General features: G+C 42.3%; 1 protein-coding gene across 2 annotated transcripts in view; it reads right to left on the bottom strand.

Annotated features, from left to right (window-relative positions):
• The window catches only part of dis3l2 (DIS3 like 3'-5' exoribonuclease 2), a 289427-nt gene that overhangs the window by 190792 nt on the left and 78959 nt on the right, over positions 1-19676 (bottom strand). For both annotated transcript variants that reach the window (XM_041176034.1, XM_041176033.1), the window contains 3 exons: positions 13144-13280; positions 7598-7845; positions 4984-5157 (listed from right to left, as the gene is read on the bottom strand). In XM_041176034.1, coding sequence (XP_041031968.1) covers positions 4984-5157; positions 7598-7845; positions 13144-13280 — 559 coding nt within the window. The remainder of the gene's footprint in view (positions 1-4983; positions 5158-7597; positions 7846-13143; positions 13281-19676) is intronic.

Genomic DNA, 19676 nt, shown 5'->3' with positions numbered 1-19676 from the left:
TGAGTTCCAGATTCCCACCACCCTTTGGGTGAAAAAATTCTTCCTCACATCCCCTCTAAACCTCCTGCCCTTCACCTTAAATCTATTCCCCCTGGTTATTGACCCCTCCACCAAGGGGAAAAGTTCCTTCCTGTCTCCCCTATCTATGCCCCTCATAATTTTATACACCTCAATCCTGTCCCCCTTCAATCTCCTCTGCTCCAGGGAAAATAACCCCAGTCTACCCAATCTCTCCTCATACCTAAAACTCTCCAGCCCAGTCAACATCCTGGTAGATCTCCTCTGCACTCACTCTAGCGCAATCACATCCTTCCTATAATGTGTATTCCAGAACTGCACGCAATACTTTAGCTGTGGCCTAGCCAGCGTTTTATACAGTTCCAGCATAACCTCCCTGCTCTTATATTCTATGCCTCAGCTAATAAAAGCAAGTATCCCATATGCCTTCTTAACCACCTTAGCTACCTGTCCTGCTATCTTAAGGGACCGGTGGACATGCACATCAAGGTCCCTTTGATCCTCGGTACTTCCCAGGGTCCTAACATTCATCGCGTATTCCCGTGCCTTGTCTGTCCTGCCCCAGTGCATCACCTCACACTTATCTGGATTAAATTCCATTTGCCACTGATCAGCCCATCTACATCCTCCTGTAATCTAAGGCTCTCCTCCTCACTATTTACCATCCCACCAATTTTCATGTCATCAGCGAACTTAATGATCAACCCTCCTACATTCAAGTCTAAATTGTTTATATATAACCACTAACAGCAAGGGACCCAACACCGATCCCTGTGGACACAGGCATCCAGTCACAAAAACACCCCTCGACCATCACCCTCTGCTTCCTGCCACTCAGCCAATTCTGGATCCAATTTGCCAAACTGCCTTGGATCCCGTGGGCTCTTACCTTCGATATCAGTCTCCCATGCAGCACCTTATTGAAAGCTTTGCTGAAGTCAAAAGCATTGCCCTCATCTACACACCTGGTCACCTCTTCGAAAAATTCAAATTGGTCAGACATGACCTCCCCTTAACAAAACTATGCTGACTGTCCTTGATTAATCCCTGCCTTTCCAAGTGTAGATTAATTCTGTCTCTCAGAATTGCTTCCAATAGTTTCCCTACCACTGAGGTTAGACTGACTGGCCTGTAGTTCCCTGGTTTATCCCTTCCTCCCTTCTTGAATAAAGGTACCACATTGGCTGTCCTCCAGTCCTCTGACACCTCTCCTGTGGCCAGAGAGGTATTGAAAATTATTGCCTGCGCCCCTGCGATCTCCTCCCTTGCCTCACTCAACAGCCTGGGATATATTTCACCCGGGCCTGGAGATTTATCTACTTTTAAGCCTGCCAGGCCACTGAGAACCTCCTCCCTTTCTATGCTAAATTCTTTAATTAAATCACAGTCCTTCTGCCTGATTTCCATACCAACGTCGTCTCTCTCGCTTGTGAATACCGACACAAAGTATTCATTTAGAACCCTACCTACGTCTTCCGGCTCTGCACACAAATTACCATTGTGGTCCTTAATGGGCCCGACTCTTTCCCTAGTTGTCCTCTTACTCTTAATGTACTTGTAAAATAATTTTGGATTTTCCTTTATTTTACCTGCCAATGTTTTTCATGCTCCCTGTTTGCTCTCCTAAGTTCCTTTTTAAGTTCCCCCTACACATTCTACACACCTCTAGGGCTTCTGCTGTTTTGTGCCCTCGGTTTCTACCATAATCCTCCCTTTTTCTCTTTATCCAATCCTGTTTTTCACTTGACATCCGGGATTCCCCGGATTTGTTGGTCCCACCCTATGTCTTTACTGGAACATGTTGGCCCTGTACTCTTCCTATTTCCCTCTTGAATGAGTCCCACTACGCTGATGGAGATTTACCTAAAAGTAGCTGCTCCCAGTCCACTTTGGCCAAATCATATCTGATCTTATTAAAATCGGCCTTCCCCCAATTTAGAACTTTGATTTCTGGCCCAGCCTTGTCCTTTTCCATAACAACCTTGAATCTAATGGAGTTATGATCACTATCTGCAAAATGCTCCCCCAGGCTACGTGCCTAGCTTCATTCCCTAAAAATTAAGTCCAAGACTCTCTTGTAGGACCTTCTACGTACTGACTTAAAAAGTTTGCCTGGATGCATTTTAAGAATTCCACTCCCTCTAAACCTATCACACTATGACTAACCCAGTTATGTATTAAACATTTCTTGGTGTGGCTCAAGGCCCCACTCTGGCATGGCAGTCGCTGTCACATTTGCTGCAGATGAAGACAGTGGGCTGAGAAGGTGCAGGATTTTCTGGCACCTGTTTTCTCAAGGCCTTCTTCTCGGCCAGCTGAGCTTTTAATTTCTGCTTTCCTCTACCAACGCCCCTCCAAACAGTCAGCTTCCAGAGGTCACCGCCATCAGCAAGTATCTCCCAGTTGGCTGTGGCAATGTCCACCGTCTTCATATTTCACTTGCAGGTATCCTTGCAGTGGAGCTATGGACACCCAGGAGGTTGTGACCCAGTGGCCAGTTTACCATACCATACAGAAGGTCTTTGGGTAGACGGTTGTCATCCATCTAATGAATGTGACCATGCCGGTGCTGGTACTGTTGGCTTAGTAACGTGTATCACATTACAAGACCTCAGAGTTGGTGACTTCGTCCTGCAAAGAGATGCCAAGGAGATGTCTGAGACAGCAAAGGTGGCAACTCTTCAACCTTTTCTCCTGCCTCGCATATGTAGAGGAGTGCACTGAGGATACAGTCTTTGTAGATTTGCAGTTTCATATTCTCAGTCAGGTTGTTGTTGTTCCAAGCTCTCTTACTTGGACATAACAGCTTGCAGCTTTTATGATGTGGGTGTTGATTTCAGCAGCAAGTGAAAGATTGCAGATGCTTGTAGGGCCTAGGTTTGTGAAGCTATCAACAATGACCAGCGTCACATTGGCAATGCTGAAAGATGTCCATGGTTGACATGAATCTAACACACAAATTCCTAAAGTGCATAACTGTATCTTTCCATGTCTTACTTTCACAAGTGGCCTTCCTCCATGTTTGACTATAGTTCAACTTCTACACAAATAGGATACATATTTGGAGTCCTCTGGAGAAAATCATATTGGATGATATTCCTTGAGAATTTACTCGAGGGACAAGTTCTTCACAGAATTGTCACAGGTGAAATATTGTCTTTGCCTTCTATTCTTTTCCTAACTTATACAGCTCACACACACTATATCTTGTTGCTTCTATATTTCCTGTTCCCCATCTCTCAAAACTATTTCTGTGCGCCTTGCACAATTCTTCTCTACCTTTATATATATATATCTCCTGTTCTGTATGTTGTCCAAACAGCTCCTCTATGGGCTGGATTTTATGGCCCCTCGCCATGTGTGCTTTCAGCAGGGGGGCACTTAATACATGGGTAGCTAAACCACTATTGTCCCACTCACTCCCGACCCTATACCCATAAAATGGTAGGCAAAATCTGCAGCCTGCCACCATTTTTAGAAATATAATTAACAGGCAATTGAGCTTGTTATAAGCCAATTGACCTGAACATTTCACTGCCCATGCCTTAATACAGTTGGTTTGGACTGGCAGGCAGGAGTGGGAAGGCCATTTCTTTTTTACTCAACAGGTAAAAAGGTGGGAAGGAAGGAGAGGATATTTCTTTGGGGTGTGCCCTGTGCACATAGGGGGCACACCCTACCACCACACTCACTTTGTGCTTCCCAGCCTAGCCTCCAAATCCTGCCACCGCTCAGCTTCTCCCTAGGGTGCCAGATCCCTTCCCGCCCTAAAAGCCCAGGACTTATTCATTAGTCCAGGATCCATTGTTTCTCTTCACGGGGGCTGGTTGCAGTCCCAGCAGCAACCACTACTGAGATCTGGCACTGCTGGGACTACTAGAGCTGCCAGCCAATCAAATTATGCTGGCAGTTTGAGGGTAGGACTTCCTCCCACTAATGGACAGAAGTCTCACTCTTCGTTTCAGCTGACCCTGCACATTATTGCTGCGGGCATTCTGTAACAGGGGGTTGGGGGGGAGAAGCCCATCGCCTGTAAAATTCAGCTCTATCTTTCTCTTCCCTCCCCTCTCACCATCCCAACAACCTGAAGGCAGACTTAAGGGTTACAATTTTTACATAACTCACAGGTTGGAAAGCCATGGGGTCATGCGCAATGTTGATTTTATACCCCAACTAATGGAGGCAATTTTAGACTTGTTTTTATTCAATTTAAACCAGTAGGAAAACTGATGGTTTAGATACAGTGTTGGTTTGACAACATATCCAATTTTACTCTCCATTCAAGTCAACTAGTAATATTGGATGGGGTGCAAAATTAGCATTTCACCTGATTCCATGCTGTAAATTTCTATAATTCTATGATCGCCTAAACAAGCAAAATGGTCCTTAATTTAACAGCTCATCTGAAAGAAGGCATCTCTTACAAGTCAGTACCATACTGAAGTATCGGCCCAGATTATTTTCTCAACTCCTGGAATGGGGCTTGAATCCACAGCGTATTGGCTCAAGAAAGAATGAAAGTAACTGAGCCAAGCCAAACATGATACCCATAGAAACACCTATAAAACTACTATCTTTAGGAAGAGGTCAACCACATACTCATAAATTGGGCAGTTAAACTGTACAATCACTATTATTCAACATAATAAACTGTTTAGTGAATAGGCAATACGTAGGTTGCTACAAAATCTCACTTGACATACTTGTTTTGGGGTATTGAAGTCTTATTCATTAGATTCCTGCTGTGAAGTACATTCTTGGTTTGCTTCAAATTTAACCCTCAGCATCCAGGTTTAGAGTTCACTCACAGCTAGAGTCTATAACACCCTCCCGAATAAACTACTTCCACTCGATGGTCGAATTTCTAGTTTAAGTGTCAGCCTCCAACATGATATATAAATCAAAGCATACGTACATGTCAACTAAAACAGCATTAAAATTTGCTTTTATACTAAATATACTTACCGTAAATCTTTACGTTTTTCTAATTCTTCTTTTGGGATGGTCCATGGTATAGATTTTGGTAGACATTCCAAAACCTCGTTAGGGAAGTCTGAGAAATCCACATCATACTCAATAAGGATGCCCTCAGTTTCAGGTTCAATTTCGCCAGCTTGCCCTAGACTTTTGGCTAAATGCCTGTTCACAAATAAACACAAAACAAGCAAAGTTGTACTGTGCATTTCACTTTGTCAGTGTCTTTATTTGTTTTGAGGGGTCTCAATCCTTTAATGGATTTGTCATGATACTTTGCCAAGCTGGTTAGGTTAAGGATTAAATCTCAGCTAACATTACATCAACTTCCTTGCATCATTTTAACTCTATTTCTGTGTCAACATTGACTCAGTGGTATTATCTTAGTCAACAACATGCATTGACACAGATTCTTTAACACAAGGGCACACCTCACAGCGCTTCACAGGAGCGTAATGCAGCAAAAACTGACACCAAGGTGCATTTGAGGTAATAAGAGGCAAGACTAAAAGTTTGGTCAAGAGTAGGTCAGAAGAAGGGCCCAAAGGAATTTGAAAGAGGAGGAGAGACTTAGACAGAGGATTTCAAAGTTTAGGGTGTAGATGGTTGAAGAAGCAGCTATCATTGGAAGATGAAAGGATTGAGCAAGAGAGAGCTGGAGGAACACTAAGTTTCTGAAGGACTGTAGAGCTGGAGGTAGTTAGAGACAAAGAGAGTTAAGGTCATGAAAAAATTTGAACATGGGGATAAGAATTTTAGATTTGAGGTGTTGGTGCATCAGGAGCCAACAAAGGTCAGTGAGTGCTGGAGTGATGGGTGACTAGGACCATGGTGTGGGTTTAGGATATGGGCAGAAGAATTTTGGATGAGCTCAAGTTTATGAAGGAAGGATGGAAGATGGGGGGTTGGCCAGGAAGGCATTATTAGTTGAATCTGGAGGTAAAGAATGCATGGATAAGCATTTCAGCAACTGACCGGCTGAGACGTTAGGTGTTATCCCTCTTTTCTTTAATTCTGCCGTCATCACCCCTCGCTTCAAAAAAACAACCTTGACTCCCACTGTCCTTGCAAACCACCATCCCATCTCCAACCTCCCTTTCGTCTCCAAAGACCTAGAACACATTGCTGCCTCCCAAATCCATTCCCATCTTTCCCAGAACACTGTTTGAATCCCTCCAGTTTTCCAACTCTGCCACAGTACAGAACCAGCACTTATCAAAGTCACAAGTGACATCCTATGTGGCTGTGTAAAAGGTAAATTTTTCCTCTTTGTCCTTTCATCCTGCCTGCAGCCTTTAACAAGGTTAACCACAGCAACCCCTCCAATGCCTCTCTGCTGTGATCTAGCTGGGTGGGACTGCTCTAATTTGTTTCCAATCTTAACTATCTAACCATAGCCAGAGAAACACTTGCCATGGCTTCGCTTCCTACTCCCACAGTTTTCTCTGGTATCCCCAAAGATCTATCCTTGGCCCTCTCCTATTTTTTTTATCTGCATGCTGCCCTTTGGTGGCATCAGCCTAAGGCAAAGCATTACTGTTCACATGTACACTGCCTGACAACACCCAGCTCTACCTCACCACCACCTCTCTCGACTCCTCCACTATTGCTACATCATAAGACTGCTTATCCAACAATGTATTGGATGAACAAAAATGTCCTCCACCTAAATACTGGGAAGACTGCAGCCAACCATTTTCATTCCCTGCTCAAAACTCGGCTCTCTAGCCCCAACTCCAACCCTCTCCTTGGCAACGGTTTGAGATTAAGTCAATCTGTTCACAACCTTGGTGTCACACTTGATCCCGAGATGAACTTCCAACTTCATATTCATGCTATCATTGTCACCTATTTCCAACAGCAACCACCTCGAACAATTCAGTGATGGCTCAGGGGTTAAATGGGAGCTGCACAGCTTTTCCATACCCTGTGAAGGCTGTCCAGCAAACCTATCAGTTTTTCCAGTGTTCTCTCAGGGGGGGTCCCTCGTTACCTGGCACTCTGTGCCCAAACAGGAACCCAGCAGTAGGTCCAGGGGGGCAGGGGAGGGGTGTGCTGCAGATCACACCCCATTCCACTCCGGCCCTTGCACTGCATTTTCAAAATAAGGGGTCTCCCATTTGAGATGAAGGTGAGGAGGAATTTATTCTCAGAGGGTTGTTTGAACACGAAATTCTCTCCCTCAGCGAACAGTGGAGGCTGGGTAATGAATACATTAAAGGCTGAGTTAAACAGATTTTTGATCGACTGGTTGTGGGGGACAGGCAGAAAAGTAGAACTGAGGCTGATCTTATTGACTGGCAGGGCAAGCTAGGGGAGCCGAATTATCTGCTCCTGCTCCTATTTCTTTTTAAGTACTCATAGAGAGCAAATATTTTTTCCATGTTTGTCTTTTCTCAGGTTTTATCATTCCCAAAACCAAGTTACTTTCTTATTGAAAATGATTTTAATTTAGTCGACATTAGTCAAAAATTATTTGAATTATACTTCTTAAGAAGCATACTTAAGGCACCATGATGGAAAATGCTGTTTATAATACAACACTATACTAATTGTTAGTATTTCAATTTAAATTTAGCACGTTTCAACAACAAATTTCTCATACCCATCTGCATAACTGCTGTCGTCCCTCCAGTCCACAATGCGGCAAACAAAAAGAACATTTGCATAATCTGCAGGCCTGGCCATTAAGTCTTTTGGGCAGTCTTCTGAAGGTACCAAGATTCTAGGTACTCTGTGATCAACAGGTGAAAAAAGGAAGAACTCCTTATAAAGTTCACTGTTTTTATCAGGTAATGGTTTGACAAATCCAGTCACAGCTCTGGAATGTTTCCTCTCCACAATGTAAATGACCTGTGTTTATGAGAATAATAACACTGTTATTCTTTAGTCTTCAGTCATCTTCACATTTACAAGAAAATCCTCAACAGCATTTTTTTAAACAAGCATTCAACATTTCACTTGTGAACCTAAACAAATTCCTTACTTTTTAACAGTGGTAGTGTTGGATCCAGTGCCCCTGAGGTTTGTTGGGCTAAAGGATCTGGGTTGCAGCCTTGTACTGGGGTAACCGAGTTGGTACAGAGACAGAGAACATCAGGAAATCGTTGTTAGAATAAGCACATGCTGTTCATTAACAAACAAAACTCTGCAGCTATACTTGTGTTCTCAACATAAAACTGTCTTCACTCATCAGTGACGAACTCAAGACTTTCTCATAGAGAGGTAGCCCATGCAACTCTGCTATTGGGTATTAAGATCATGTAACCTTACATTACAATACTGATCTTAAAGGTATATCACATATCAGGTTACTACAAGTAGGTGCTCACAAGCCATCCTGCACAGTTAAGATTTTGAACTCTAACAAACCATAGTAAGGAACAAAGTACCCTGTCCCTCTAAGACTTTCACTGTTGAATGTAAGGTTTAATTCCAGATAATCTGCTTTAGTGATGCTGGTTGAGGGATAAAATCTGGCCAGGACACAAGATCTCACTATTGAATAGTGCCATGGGTCATTTCACAACCATCTAAGGACACCAGGTCTCTCAATATTGCCATGTTCAATTTTCATTAATCTAATTTAAACTCAGCAGCCCACATCCTTGCAGCAATTGAAACTTGAATCAATCACTAAAGAATTCACTATCAATATGGCTGCACTGCTGCCTAGGAACCCAGAGTAAGAAGACCTTAGCTTGAAAAAGCAAGATGTAGCTTCAGATTGGGTAGAGATAAGAAATAGCAAAGGTAACAGGTCATTTGTGGGAGTAGTTTATAAGCCAATGACATCGATAGAACTAAGAAAGAGGTTCTGCATAGGGAGTATGAGCAGCTAGAGTCTAAATGAAAAGCAGAACCTCAAGGGTAATAATCCCTGGATTATTACCTGAGCCACAAGCAAATTGGCATAAGATAAATGAGACTAGAGAGATGAATGTGTGGTCCAAAGATTGGTGTGAGAGAAATAGGTTTCGATTCATGGGGCACGGGCATCAGTACTGGAGAAAGTACTGGGACAGTCTACACCTGAACCAAGCTGGGACCAGTGTTCTGGAAAATCATATAACTAGGGCCAGTAGGGAGAACTTTCATCTAAATAGTTGGTGGTGGGGGAGGGGTGGGGAGAGATCATGTGAAAGTAGGCGAAGTAGTAAAGGATACAATAAAGTAATAGAACAGGGCAGTAATTTGGGTAATGAGTTCCAGAGTATGACAGGAAGGGGCAGAACATACAATTATAAGCGGGCACCAGCAGATAAAGCCGAAAATGGTAAATAAAAAAGTTTATGGACCCGTAACTGAATGTTTGTAGCATTTCTAACAAAAGAGGTCAATTGTTAGCACAGATAGAGGTAAATATGCATGAACTGATAGGCATTACAGATACTTGGTTGAAAGTAGACCAAGGCTGGGACCTGAATGTCGAAAGGTATTTGACATACCAGAACGACAGGAAGCTAGGAATTGATGGCGAGGTAGCTCTGTTCATTCAGGACAGCATTAGTTCTGCACTGAGAGAAGACCTTAGCTTGAAAGAGCAAGATGTAGAATTAGTTTGGATAGAGATAAGAAATGGTAAAGGTAAGAGGTCATTTGTGGGAATAGTTTATAGTAGTTGCATTGGGACAGAGCATACAGAAATAAATAAATGGAGTATGTAAGAAAGGTTCTGAGATAATCATGAGTGATTTTAATCTATAAATATATATTAGGAAAATCAGATTGGCAAAGGTAGCCTGGAAAATGAGTTCACAAAGTGTTTTTGGGGCAATTTCTTAGAACAGTACGTTCTACAGCCAACCACAGAGCAGGTTATCCTAAACACGGCCATGTGCAATGAGACAGGGTTAATCAATAACCTCACGGTAAAGGAGCCTCTGGGTGACAGCGATCATAACACATTAGAATTTCATGTTCAGTTTGAGGCTGCCGAGGCCCTAAGCTCAGGAGTTCCTTTCCTAAATGTTTTCTGTGTCCACCTCTGGTGCTCTCCTTTAAGATGCTCCATAAAATTTGCCTCTTCAACCAACCTGTCCTAATATCTCCTATGGGGCTCAGAGTTAAATTTTGTTTAACACTCCTTTAAGTGCCTTAGGACATTAAAGGCACTATGTAATCCAAGTTGTTGCTGTTGCTGAACGTTCTCAAGGCTGGTGACAGAAATGTAGTTACAAGTTTGTTGCACTACTTGGATTAGACACGAATTCATATATAAAATTGATGCATTGGCACTATACTGAAATTTTTCCTAGACTGAAATAGACAGCAACAAATCAATAATATTTCAGAATCACAGAATCACACAGTGTAGAAGAGGCCCTTCAGCCCATCGAGTCTGCACCAAAATTTGAGAAACACCTGACCTACCTACCTAATCCCATTTACCAGCACTTGGCCAATAGCCTTGAATGTTATGATGTGCCAAGTGCTCATCCAAGTACTTTTGAAAGGATGTGAGGCAACCCGCCTCCACCACCCTCCCAGGCAGCGTGTCCCAGACTGTCACCACCCTCTGGGTAAAAAAGTTTTTCCTCACATCCCCCCTAAACCTCCTGTCCCTCACCTTGAACTTGTGTCCCCCTCGGGACTGACCCTTCAACTAAAGGGAACAGCTGCTCCCTATCCACCCTGTCCATACCCCTCATAATCTTGTTCACCTCGATCAGGTCGCCCCTCAGTCTTCTCTGCTCCAACGAAAACAACCCAAGGCTATCCAACCTCTCTTCATAACTTAAATATTTCATCCCAGGCAACATCCTGGTGAATCTCCTCTGCACCCTCCCAGTGCAATCACATCCTTCTTACAATGTGGCGACCAGAACTGCACATCGTACTCCAGCTGTGGCCTCACCAATGTTCCATACAACTCCAACATGATCTCCCTACTTTTGTAATCTACGCCTCGAATGATAAAGGCAAATGTTCCATATGCCTTTTTCACCACCCCACTAACATGCCGCTCTGCCTTCAGAGATCTAAGGACACACACGCCAAGGTCCCTTTGTTCCTCAGAACTTCCTAGTGTCGTGCCGTTCATTGAATACTTATCAAATTACTCCTTCCAAATTGTATCACCTCACACTTTTCAGGGTTAAATTCCATCTGCCACTTATCTGCCCATTTGACCATCCCGTCTATATCTTCCTGTAGCCCAAGACACTCAACCTCACTGTTAACCACCCGACCAATCTTTGTGTCGTTCGCAAACTTACTAATCCTACCCCCCAGATAGTCATCTATGTCATTTATAAAAATGACAAATAATAGGGGACCGAGCACAGAACCCTGTGGTATGCCACTGAACACTGGCTTCCAGTCACTAAAGCAGCCTTCTGTCATCACCCTCTGACTCCTACAACTAAGCCAATTTTGAATCTACCTTATCAAATTACCATGCGCATTTGCCTTCTTTATAAGTCTCCCAAGTGGGACCTTGTCAAAGGCTTTGCTGAAATCCATATAAACCACATCAACTGCACTACCCTCATCTACACACCTGGTCACCTCCTCAAAAAATTCAATCAAATTTGTAAGGCATGACCTCCCTCTGACAAAGCCATGCTGACTATCCCTGATCAAACCTTGCCTCTCCAAGTGGAGATAGATACTCTCCTTCAGAACTTTCTCCAATAGTTTCCCTACCACTGACGTGACACTCACTGGCCTGAAGTTCCCTGGCTTATCTCTACAACCCTTCTTAAATAGCAGAACCACTTTCACTGTTCTCCAGTCCTCTGGCACCTCCCCCATGGCCAGAGAGGAATTAAAAATTTGGTTCAGAGCCCCTGCGATTTCCTCCCTTAGCAGTCTCGGACACAAATCATCCAGGCCTGGAGATTTGTCCACTTTTAAGCCTGCCAACACTCCAATACCTTGTCACTCCCTATATCACTTTCCTCAAGAACCTCGCAATCTCTCTCCCTGAGTTCTATACCTTCATCCTCATTCTCTTGGGTGAAGACGGATGTGAAGTATTCGTTCAACACTCTACCAATGTCCTCTGGCTCCACCCATAGATTGCCCCCTTGGTCCCTTATGGGCTCTACTCTTTCCTTGGTTATCCTCTTCCCATTGATATACATAGAATATCTTGGGATTTTCCCTATTTTTAGCAGCTAGAGCTTTCTCATATCCCCTCTTTGCTCTCCTAATTGCTTTCTTAAGCCCCACCCTGCACTGTCTGCACTCCACTAATGCCTCTGCTGATTTGCTTCCTTTGTACCTGCTAAAAGCCTCTCTTTTCCTTCTCATCGTAACCTGAATATCTCTGGTGATCCATGGTTCTCTGGGCTTGTTACTCCTTCCTATCACCCTAGAGGGAACATGTTGAGCCTGTACCCTCCCCATTTCCTTTTTGAACACCCCCCACTGCTCTTCTGTAGATCTCCCCAAAAGTAGGTGTTCCCAGTCTACATTGGCCAGATCCTGTCTTCTTTTACTAAAATCTGCTCTCCCCGAATCCAAAACATTTTTTTGCAATTTGTCTATTTCTTTGTTGATAACAAGTTTAAATTGTACCATGTTGTGGTCGCTATCACTAAAATGCTCCCCCACCACCACCTCAGCCATCTGTACGGCTTCATTCACCAGAATTAGGTCCAGCACTGCGCCGTGCCTTGTGGACCCTCAACATATTGACCTAAAAAGCTCTCTTGTACACATTTCAAGAAATCCACTCATTTCATGGATCTGTGAACAAGAAGGAGCAAAATTCCAAAAACTTGAATTAGGATTTCAGAGTGGGAGATGTGAGGAAGAAAGAGGAGAAATAAGGAATAAATAACTTTTTTCTGACAATTAAACAAAATCCCATGGAATATGGATAACAGCGTCATTTGTTTAACTCATCCAGCAGTACTGATCTGCAACGTGAAACATAACAAAAACTATCAAACTAGCTCCAAAAACATTTTTATTCAGTATTAAAATTGCCAATATAAATAGGTATCAAAAGAGAACAAAAATATCTTAACAGAAAATAGAGGAAGATAGGAGGAGGAAGGAAAAAGAATGCCCGTTTCTTGAACAGCATAGCGTATTTTCAAGAAATCTGCTATCCACTGCAGGTTACTGTAACTTCAGATTATTAGCTATGTGGCGGTAAATAAAACAAATAAGGTGAAAAATATTTTCATAGATATTTACCTTGCCAGTTTTTTGAAGAAATCTATCTGGATGAATTCTTGAATCATTTACTGCCATACTGCAAGACTTCCTTTGTTTTGAAGTTCGCGTTCTGGTGCCACTCTTATCAACAGGCTGTATTCCGCTAAATCCAGCGGCTATAAAATCAATATTTTAAAAATCACAATAACATATAAATAGGAATGTTGCACTTTTTTCTCTCCTGAAACAAAACTAGGCTATACAACAATTTTTGTTTAGGTTCCATATACAAGTTGGATAAAACCCTTAATTGTAAGTGAAGTCACAGGGCAGAATTTTTCTCGTCAGGCAGGCGTGCGCCTGACCTAAATTAGCATAAAATAACGCGCAATGATGTCGGCCGAGCATCCAGATGTCATCGCGCACTCACACGATATTTCAATCAGCAGGCGTGCACAGCAGTCCGCCCACACAATTAAGCGGCATCTGAAGGCCCTTAATCAACTAGAAGTTTTCATTGCCCGTCCAACTGTTCAGTAAGCGGGTGGGTGAAAAGGCCAAGCTGCCTTTGCATTTTTGGTGAAACCTCATCCACGGATGAGGTTTCGACAAGTGATTCAAAATACCTTTTAACACTCGTTTTTAACATAACCCTACTCATGTGACAAAAACCAGGGATTCAAAAATACCTTTTAACACTCGTTTTGCACGTTCCTAATCATGTGACAGAGTCACTTGAGGGGATGTTTTCATTATTTTTAATATCTTTATTTTTTATTTAAAAAATCTTCGCACATCCGCGTGCATGCTCGCCCTCCTCCTGCCCCCATCCCGGCAGCGCTACAGTACGCAATTCACGCTGGCTGTCTGTTAATTGGTCAGCCAGCGTGAAATCACTGTCAGGGCCCGATCACGGGCGGCACTCGGCTGCCCGACCACTCCTGGGCCCTCCTACCAACCGGAAAATCCTGGCCATAAATTAATGAGCATTTGAGGCCTAAGTACAATACTGCAAAGATCCTTAAATTGTAATCATCTACCAACTAAGCAATTTTCAAAATTTGGTCAATTGTATGGTTCAGCAGGCACTTGGTCATTCAAGCCTGGAAAAGTGAAGAAACAATAAGTTTGCACACTGCTCCCACATGTTCCTTCCAGTTGATTGTTGGTACAGAAAGTGAAAACCAAGCAAGCAGCATATGGATCCGTATAGCAAAACAACCAAGTGTGGAATACGTACACACAGGAACATGAACAAATGATCTCTTCTCAGTGCATTGTGTAGAAGCTTAATCCATTTCATTTGCTACTGTGATAGCATAATTAGCTTTTGGATTTTGTCAAATTTCATGACAAAGATTGCTAATTTCATCAATCCCAAGGGAGGGAGAAATGAAGGTCAATTTTCTAGTAAGCTGAACAAAAAAAGCTCCATGACTTGTCACTACACAAGCTTGTGAATGATTTGAACAGTTTGAAAGAATGGGGGATTCAAAGGGCAGTCACACAGAAGCATGCCATATACAAATCTCAAGTTTCTAGAAAGCTAAGGCTCATGGGCTTGCCAAATAATTCAGCATGGAGAGCTTCAAAGTATCAAATAGATTTCCAAGTTACCAAGAAAGTTGGTTACAACATTGCTCTCAAAAAACTGTATGGTGAAAAGGGGACAGCAAGAAGCCTGTTGGTGATCAGCGGACTGGAGAAGCTACAAGGCACAAGTCAGCCTGGTTGAGTGCAGCTCTAACACTCAAGAAACTGACACCATCCAGAACAAAGCAGCCCGCTTGGTTAGCACCACATCCACAAACATTCACTCCCTCCACCACTGACGCACAGTGGCAGCAGTATGTACCATCTACAAGATGCACTGCAGGAATTCACCAAGCCTCCTCAGACAGCACCTTCCAAACCCATGACCACTACCAACAAGGGCAGCAGACGCATGAGAACACCACCACCTGGGAGTTCCCCTCCCAACCCACGCACTATCCTGACTTGGAAATGTATCACTGTTCCTTCACTGTTGCTGGGTCAAAATCCTGGAACTCTCTCCCTAACGGCACTGTGGGTGTACCTACACCACATGGACTGCAGCGGTTCAAGAAGGCAGCTCACCATCACCTTCTCAACGGCAATTTGGGATGGGCAATAAAAGCTGGCTTGGCCAGTGACACCCACATCCCATGGATGAATAAATAAAACAATTTTCAAGTGCTCTTTTACTTCAGAGGCAGTCACAGATGATAACAGACACTGCCTTTTTATGTTTATACTGGAAGTTTAACAAAAGCTATGGTTCACCAAAAATATTTATGCAGCTGTGGTGTTTATTTATCCACATCAAAAGCACTTGCTCACATCACAGCCTCTGGATAAAAAGCTTAGAAGTTTCTTTCCAAATTCCTTTACTCATCCTCCACCACTTCCAGACCTACACCAAAGAATTCCCCACCAGCCTAAATGAAGGGCATAACATCTGATTCCGTATAAACAATGGTCTGAACTTCTGCTCTAATTATATTAAATAGAGAATCTCAAGATGCAAATTTATCAACTTCCAGCAACACACATTTGATAAGGTGCCACATCAAAGGTTATTGCAGAAAATAAAAGCCCCTGGTATAGGCAGTAACATATTGGCATGGATAGAAGATTGGCTAGTTAACAGGAAACAGAGGGTAGCCATAAATCTGACTTTTTCTGACTGGCGGCATGTAACGAGCGGTGTCCAACAGCAATCATTGCTGGGGGCTCAGCTTTGTACAATTTATATAAAAGACCTGAAAGGGACAGAAGGCGTGGTTGCTAAATTTGCTGAAACAAAGATAGGTAGGAAAGTAAGTTGTGAAGAGGACATAAAGAGGCTACAAAGGGACATAGGTTAAGCGAGTAGGCAAAGATCTGGTAAATGGAAAATAATGTGAGAAAAGGTGAAATTGTCCACTTTGGCAGGAAGAATAAAAAAGAAGCATATTAACTAAATGGTGAGAGATTGCAGAGCTCTGAGATGCAGGAGGATCTGGGTGCCCAAGTGCATGAATCACAAAAGGCTAGTATGCAGGTACAGCAAGTAATTAAGAGAGCTAATCTAATGTTATTGTTTATTGCGCAGGGAACTGAATATAAACGTAGGGAGATTATGCTTCAATTGTACAAGAGACTGATGAGACCACATCTGGAGTACTGTGTACAGTATTGGTCTCCTTATTTAAGGAAGGATGTAAATACATTTGCAGTTCAGAGAAGGTCTACTAAACTAATACCAGGAATGGGTGGATTGTCTTATGAGGAAAGACTGGGGAGGCTAGGCTAGGCTAGACTAGACTTGTACCCACTGGAGTTTAGAAGAGTAAGATTGAAACATTGAAACTTAATTGAAACATACAAGGTCTTGATAGGGTGGATGTGGAGGGAACGTTTGCTCTTGTGGGAGAATCTAGAAATAGGGGTCACTGTTTAAAAATATGGGGTAGCTCATTTAAGACAGAGGCAAGAAGGATTTTTTTTCTCTTGGTGCTACTGAGTCATTGGAACTCCCTTAACAAGCAGCAGTGGAAGCAGAGTCTTTGAATGTTTTCATGGCAGAGATAGATAAGATTCTTGATAAACAAGGGTGAAAGACTTTCGGGGGTAGGCACGAGGTTACAGTCAGATCAACCATGATCATATTAAATGGCTGAGCAGGCTCAAAGGGCTGAGTGGCCTACTCCTGCTCCTAATTCATATGTTTGTGTGAAACATGCCTTTTTTCCTGCCAGGTTTCATGGAATTGATTGCTTTAAATTTTGCATTCATAATACAACAAATTACTACTGAGAAATAGGTGCTGTACTTATGAAGAAGCTGCCAGCATTGAAGTTCAAAATTATACAAACAATAAATAAGCAGTTATAGTTGGAAATAAAGTTAGTAATAATAGAAAATTCTAAAACATGGAAGAAAACCTAACTATACAATTTCATTTTCTATGTTTCAGAAATATACATAACATGCTTTCTTCGAAAGGCCTGGGTTTATGGGAAAGGACTGAGGCTTGTGTTATCTTCAATGTAAAGAAAAGTCCTAAGGCATTTCACAGAAGCATTATAAAGCAAAATTTGAAATTGAGCCACATGAGGTAATATTAGAACTGAAGGCTAAAAACTGCCAAATAGGTAAGTTTGAAGAAGTGTCTTAAAGGAAGAGGGGGGTTGGGGGGAGAGATAGAGGGAGAGGGAGAGAACAAACAAAGCAGAGAGATTAAGGGAGGGAATGCCAGAGCTTAGGGACTAGGCTGTTGAAGTTTCAACCACCAATGGTAGAACAGCAGAAATAGGAGGAGTAGGCCGTACGGCCGCTCAAGTCTGCTCCAATGTCTTATACGATCAGGCTGACCTTTGACATTCCGCTTTCCCACCTGATCTCCATAACCCTTAATTCTTTTAGTATCCAACAATCTATTGATCTCAGCTTTACATATGCTCAATGACTAAGCATTGAGAGCCCTCTGGAGTAGAGAATTCAAAGGATTCACAATCCTGAGTGAAGTAACTTCTCAACTCAGCCCTTCCTAAATGGCCATATTCTTATCCTGAAACTATGCCCCATTGTTCTAGGCTCTTCTATCAGTGGGACAGTCTCTCAGCATCTACCTATTATGCCTTCTCAAAGTCTCACATTTCTCAACGAAATCAAATCTCAGTCATTGAATTCCAGACAGCATAGACCCATTCCACTGAATCTCTTCTCATAGGACAATCCTATCTTCCAAATAATCAATCTAGAGAATCTTTGTTACATCCTCTCAAGGGCAAGTACATCCTTCTTTAGGTATGGAGACCAAAACAGTATATAGTGTTCCAGGTGTGGTCTCCCGATAGCCCAACGTAATTTCAGCAAGACTTCCACATACTTGTACCCCAATCCCTTCACAGTAAAAGACAACATACCATGTGCCTTCCCAATTGCTTGCTGTGCTTGCATGTTAATTTTCTGTGCTTCCCAGGTCAGAGAGCCTAGAATAAGGGGGCAAAGCGTCAGGATAAGGGATTGGCCATTTAGAGCTAAGATGAGAAGTTTCTTCACTCAGAAAATTGTCAATATCCGGAACTCTCTATCGCAAAGGGCTGTGGACACTCATTCATTAAGTATATTCAAGGCTCAGGTGGAATAGGTTTTTGGACTCAAAAGGAATCAAGAGATATATGGATTGATTATGAAAGCACATTTGAAGTCAAAGATTAGCCATAATCTGACTGAATGATGGAGCAAGCTCAAAGGACTATGTGGCCTACCTCTGTTCCTATTTCTTCTGTTAACTGCATTCTTACCATAAACGTTCAGGAAGAGTGGGGAGAAATAATCCAATAAATAGCATGAGGTTGAACAATGAATGTATACAGCACAAATAATTTGATGTTAAATTACTACATCGTAATTGCTTATCCAAGTTACTGATAAAAGATGAAAGTACAAATATGAAATCATGAGGCTATGTAGTGTAGATATTACATCCCAATGCTAACTGTAATGCTGTATTCAAAAATGCTGCACAGTCTCAGTAAATTCTGATTTCATCACCCAAATATTGAAGTTCTGCGGGACTTTGCATTATATAATTCTGGAACATGGTAAATTCCCAAATGGAAATAATTCATGTAAAGCCATTCAGCTTCTTACACTAATTCCTATGCAACTTTCAATTTTCAATCTTCAAAATGAAAGCAATGATTCGATGGATGCTTACAACATCATTAGTTCTTTCCAGTCACTCTCTCTGGCTTAACCAGGGTGACTGATAAACCCTGGCAATAAAAGTTAAAGAGTTTGCGATAACTAGTCAAAACAGCCAGCAATGAAATACTATTTACATTACAAGCAAAATGGTGGTACTTATAATTTTGAACATACCTAATTTATTTATAGCCTTATCAAAAAAACAAAGCAAATGTAACTATAGTTTGCATTTAGGAAGTAATTAATAGCATATAACTTAAACTTCAACTGCAGGTTTTCTCTTGCACAACATCAACTATCATTTTGTATAGAATGTTTAAGGTAGTAAAATATCCTAAGGCACTTAACAGGAGAATTGTAAAGTAACATTTCTGTGATTCTGTGATTTGACACTGAGCACATAAAGCATTATTTGGATGGATGGCGAAAGCTTGGTCAAAGGGGTAGGTTTTAAGGTGTGTCTTAATGGAGGAAAGAGAGGCGGAGAGGTTTAGCAGGCAATTTCAGAGCTTAGGGCCTCAAAAGCTGAAGACACGGTCACTAATGGTGGAGCAACTAAAATAAAGAGGCCAGAATTGGAAGAGCATAGACATCTCGGGGGATTTGGGGGGCTTGAAGAGGTAAGAGATAGGGAAGGGAAAGGCAACAGAGGGATTTGAAAACAAGGATGAAAATTTTAAAATTGGGGCCTTGCATAACTGGGAGGCAAAGTAGGCGCCAGCAAGAACTGGGGTGATAGGTGGTGCAAGTAAAGGCATGGGTAGCAGAGATTTTTTTTATTCATTCATGGGATGTGGGCAGTGCTGGCACAGAAATGTTACAGTGCAGGAGGCTGCACTAATGCCTCATACAAG

The sequence above is a fragment of the Carcharodon carcharias genome, chromosome 2 (genome assembly GCF_017639515.1).
Source record: "Carcharodon carcharias isolate sCarCar2 chromosome 2, sCarCar2.pri, whole genome shotgun sequence".
NCBI classification, from domain to species: domain Eukaryota; kingdom Metazoa; phylum Chordata; class Chondrichthyes; order Lamniformes; family Lamnidae; genus Carcharodon; species Carcharodon carcharias.
Note: the sequence above shows the minus strand (reverse complement) of the source record. Positions and strands in the feature narration are given on the sequence as shown.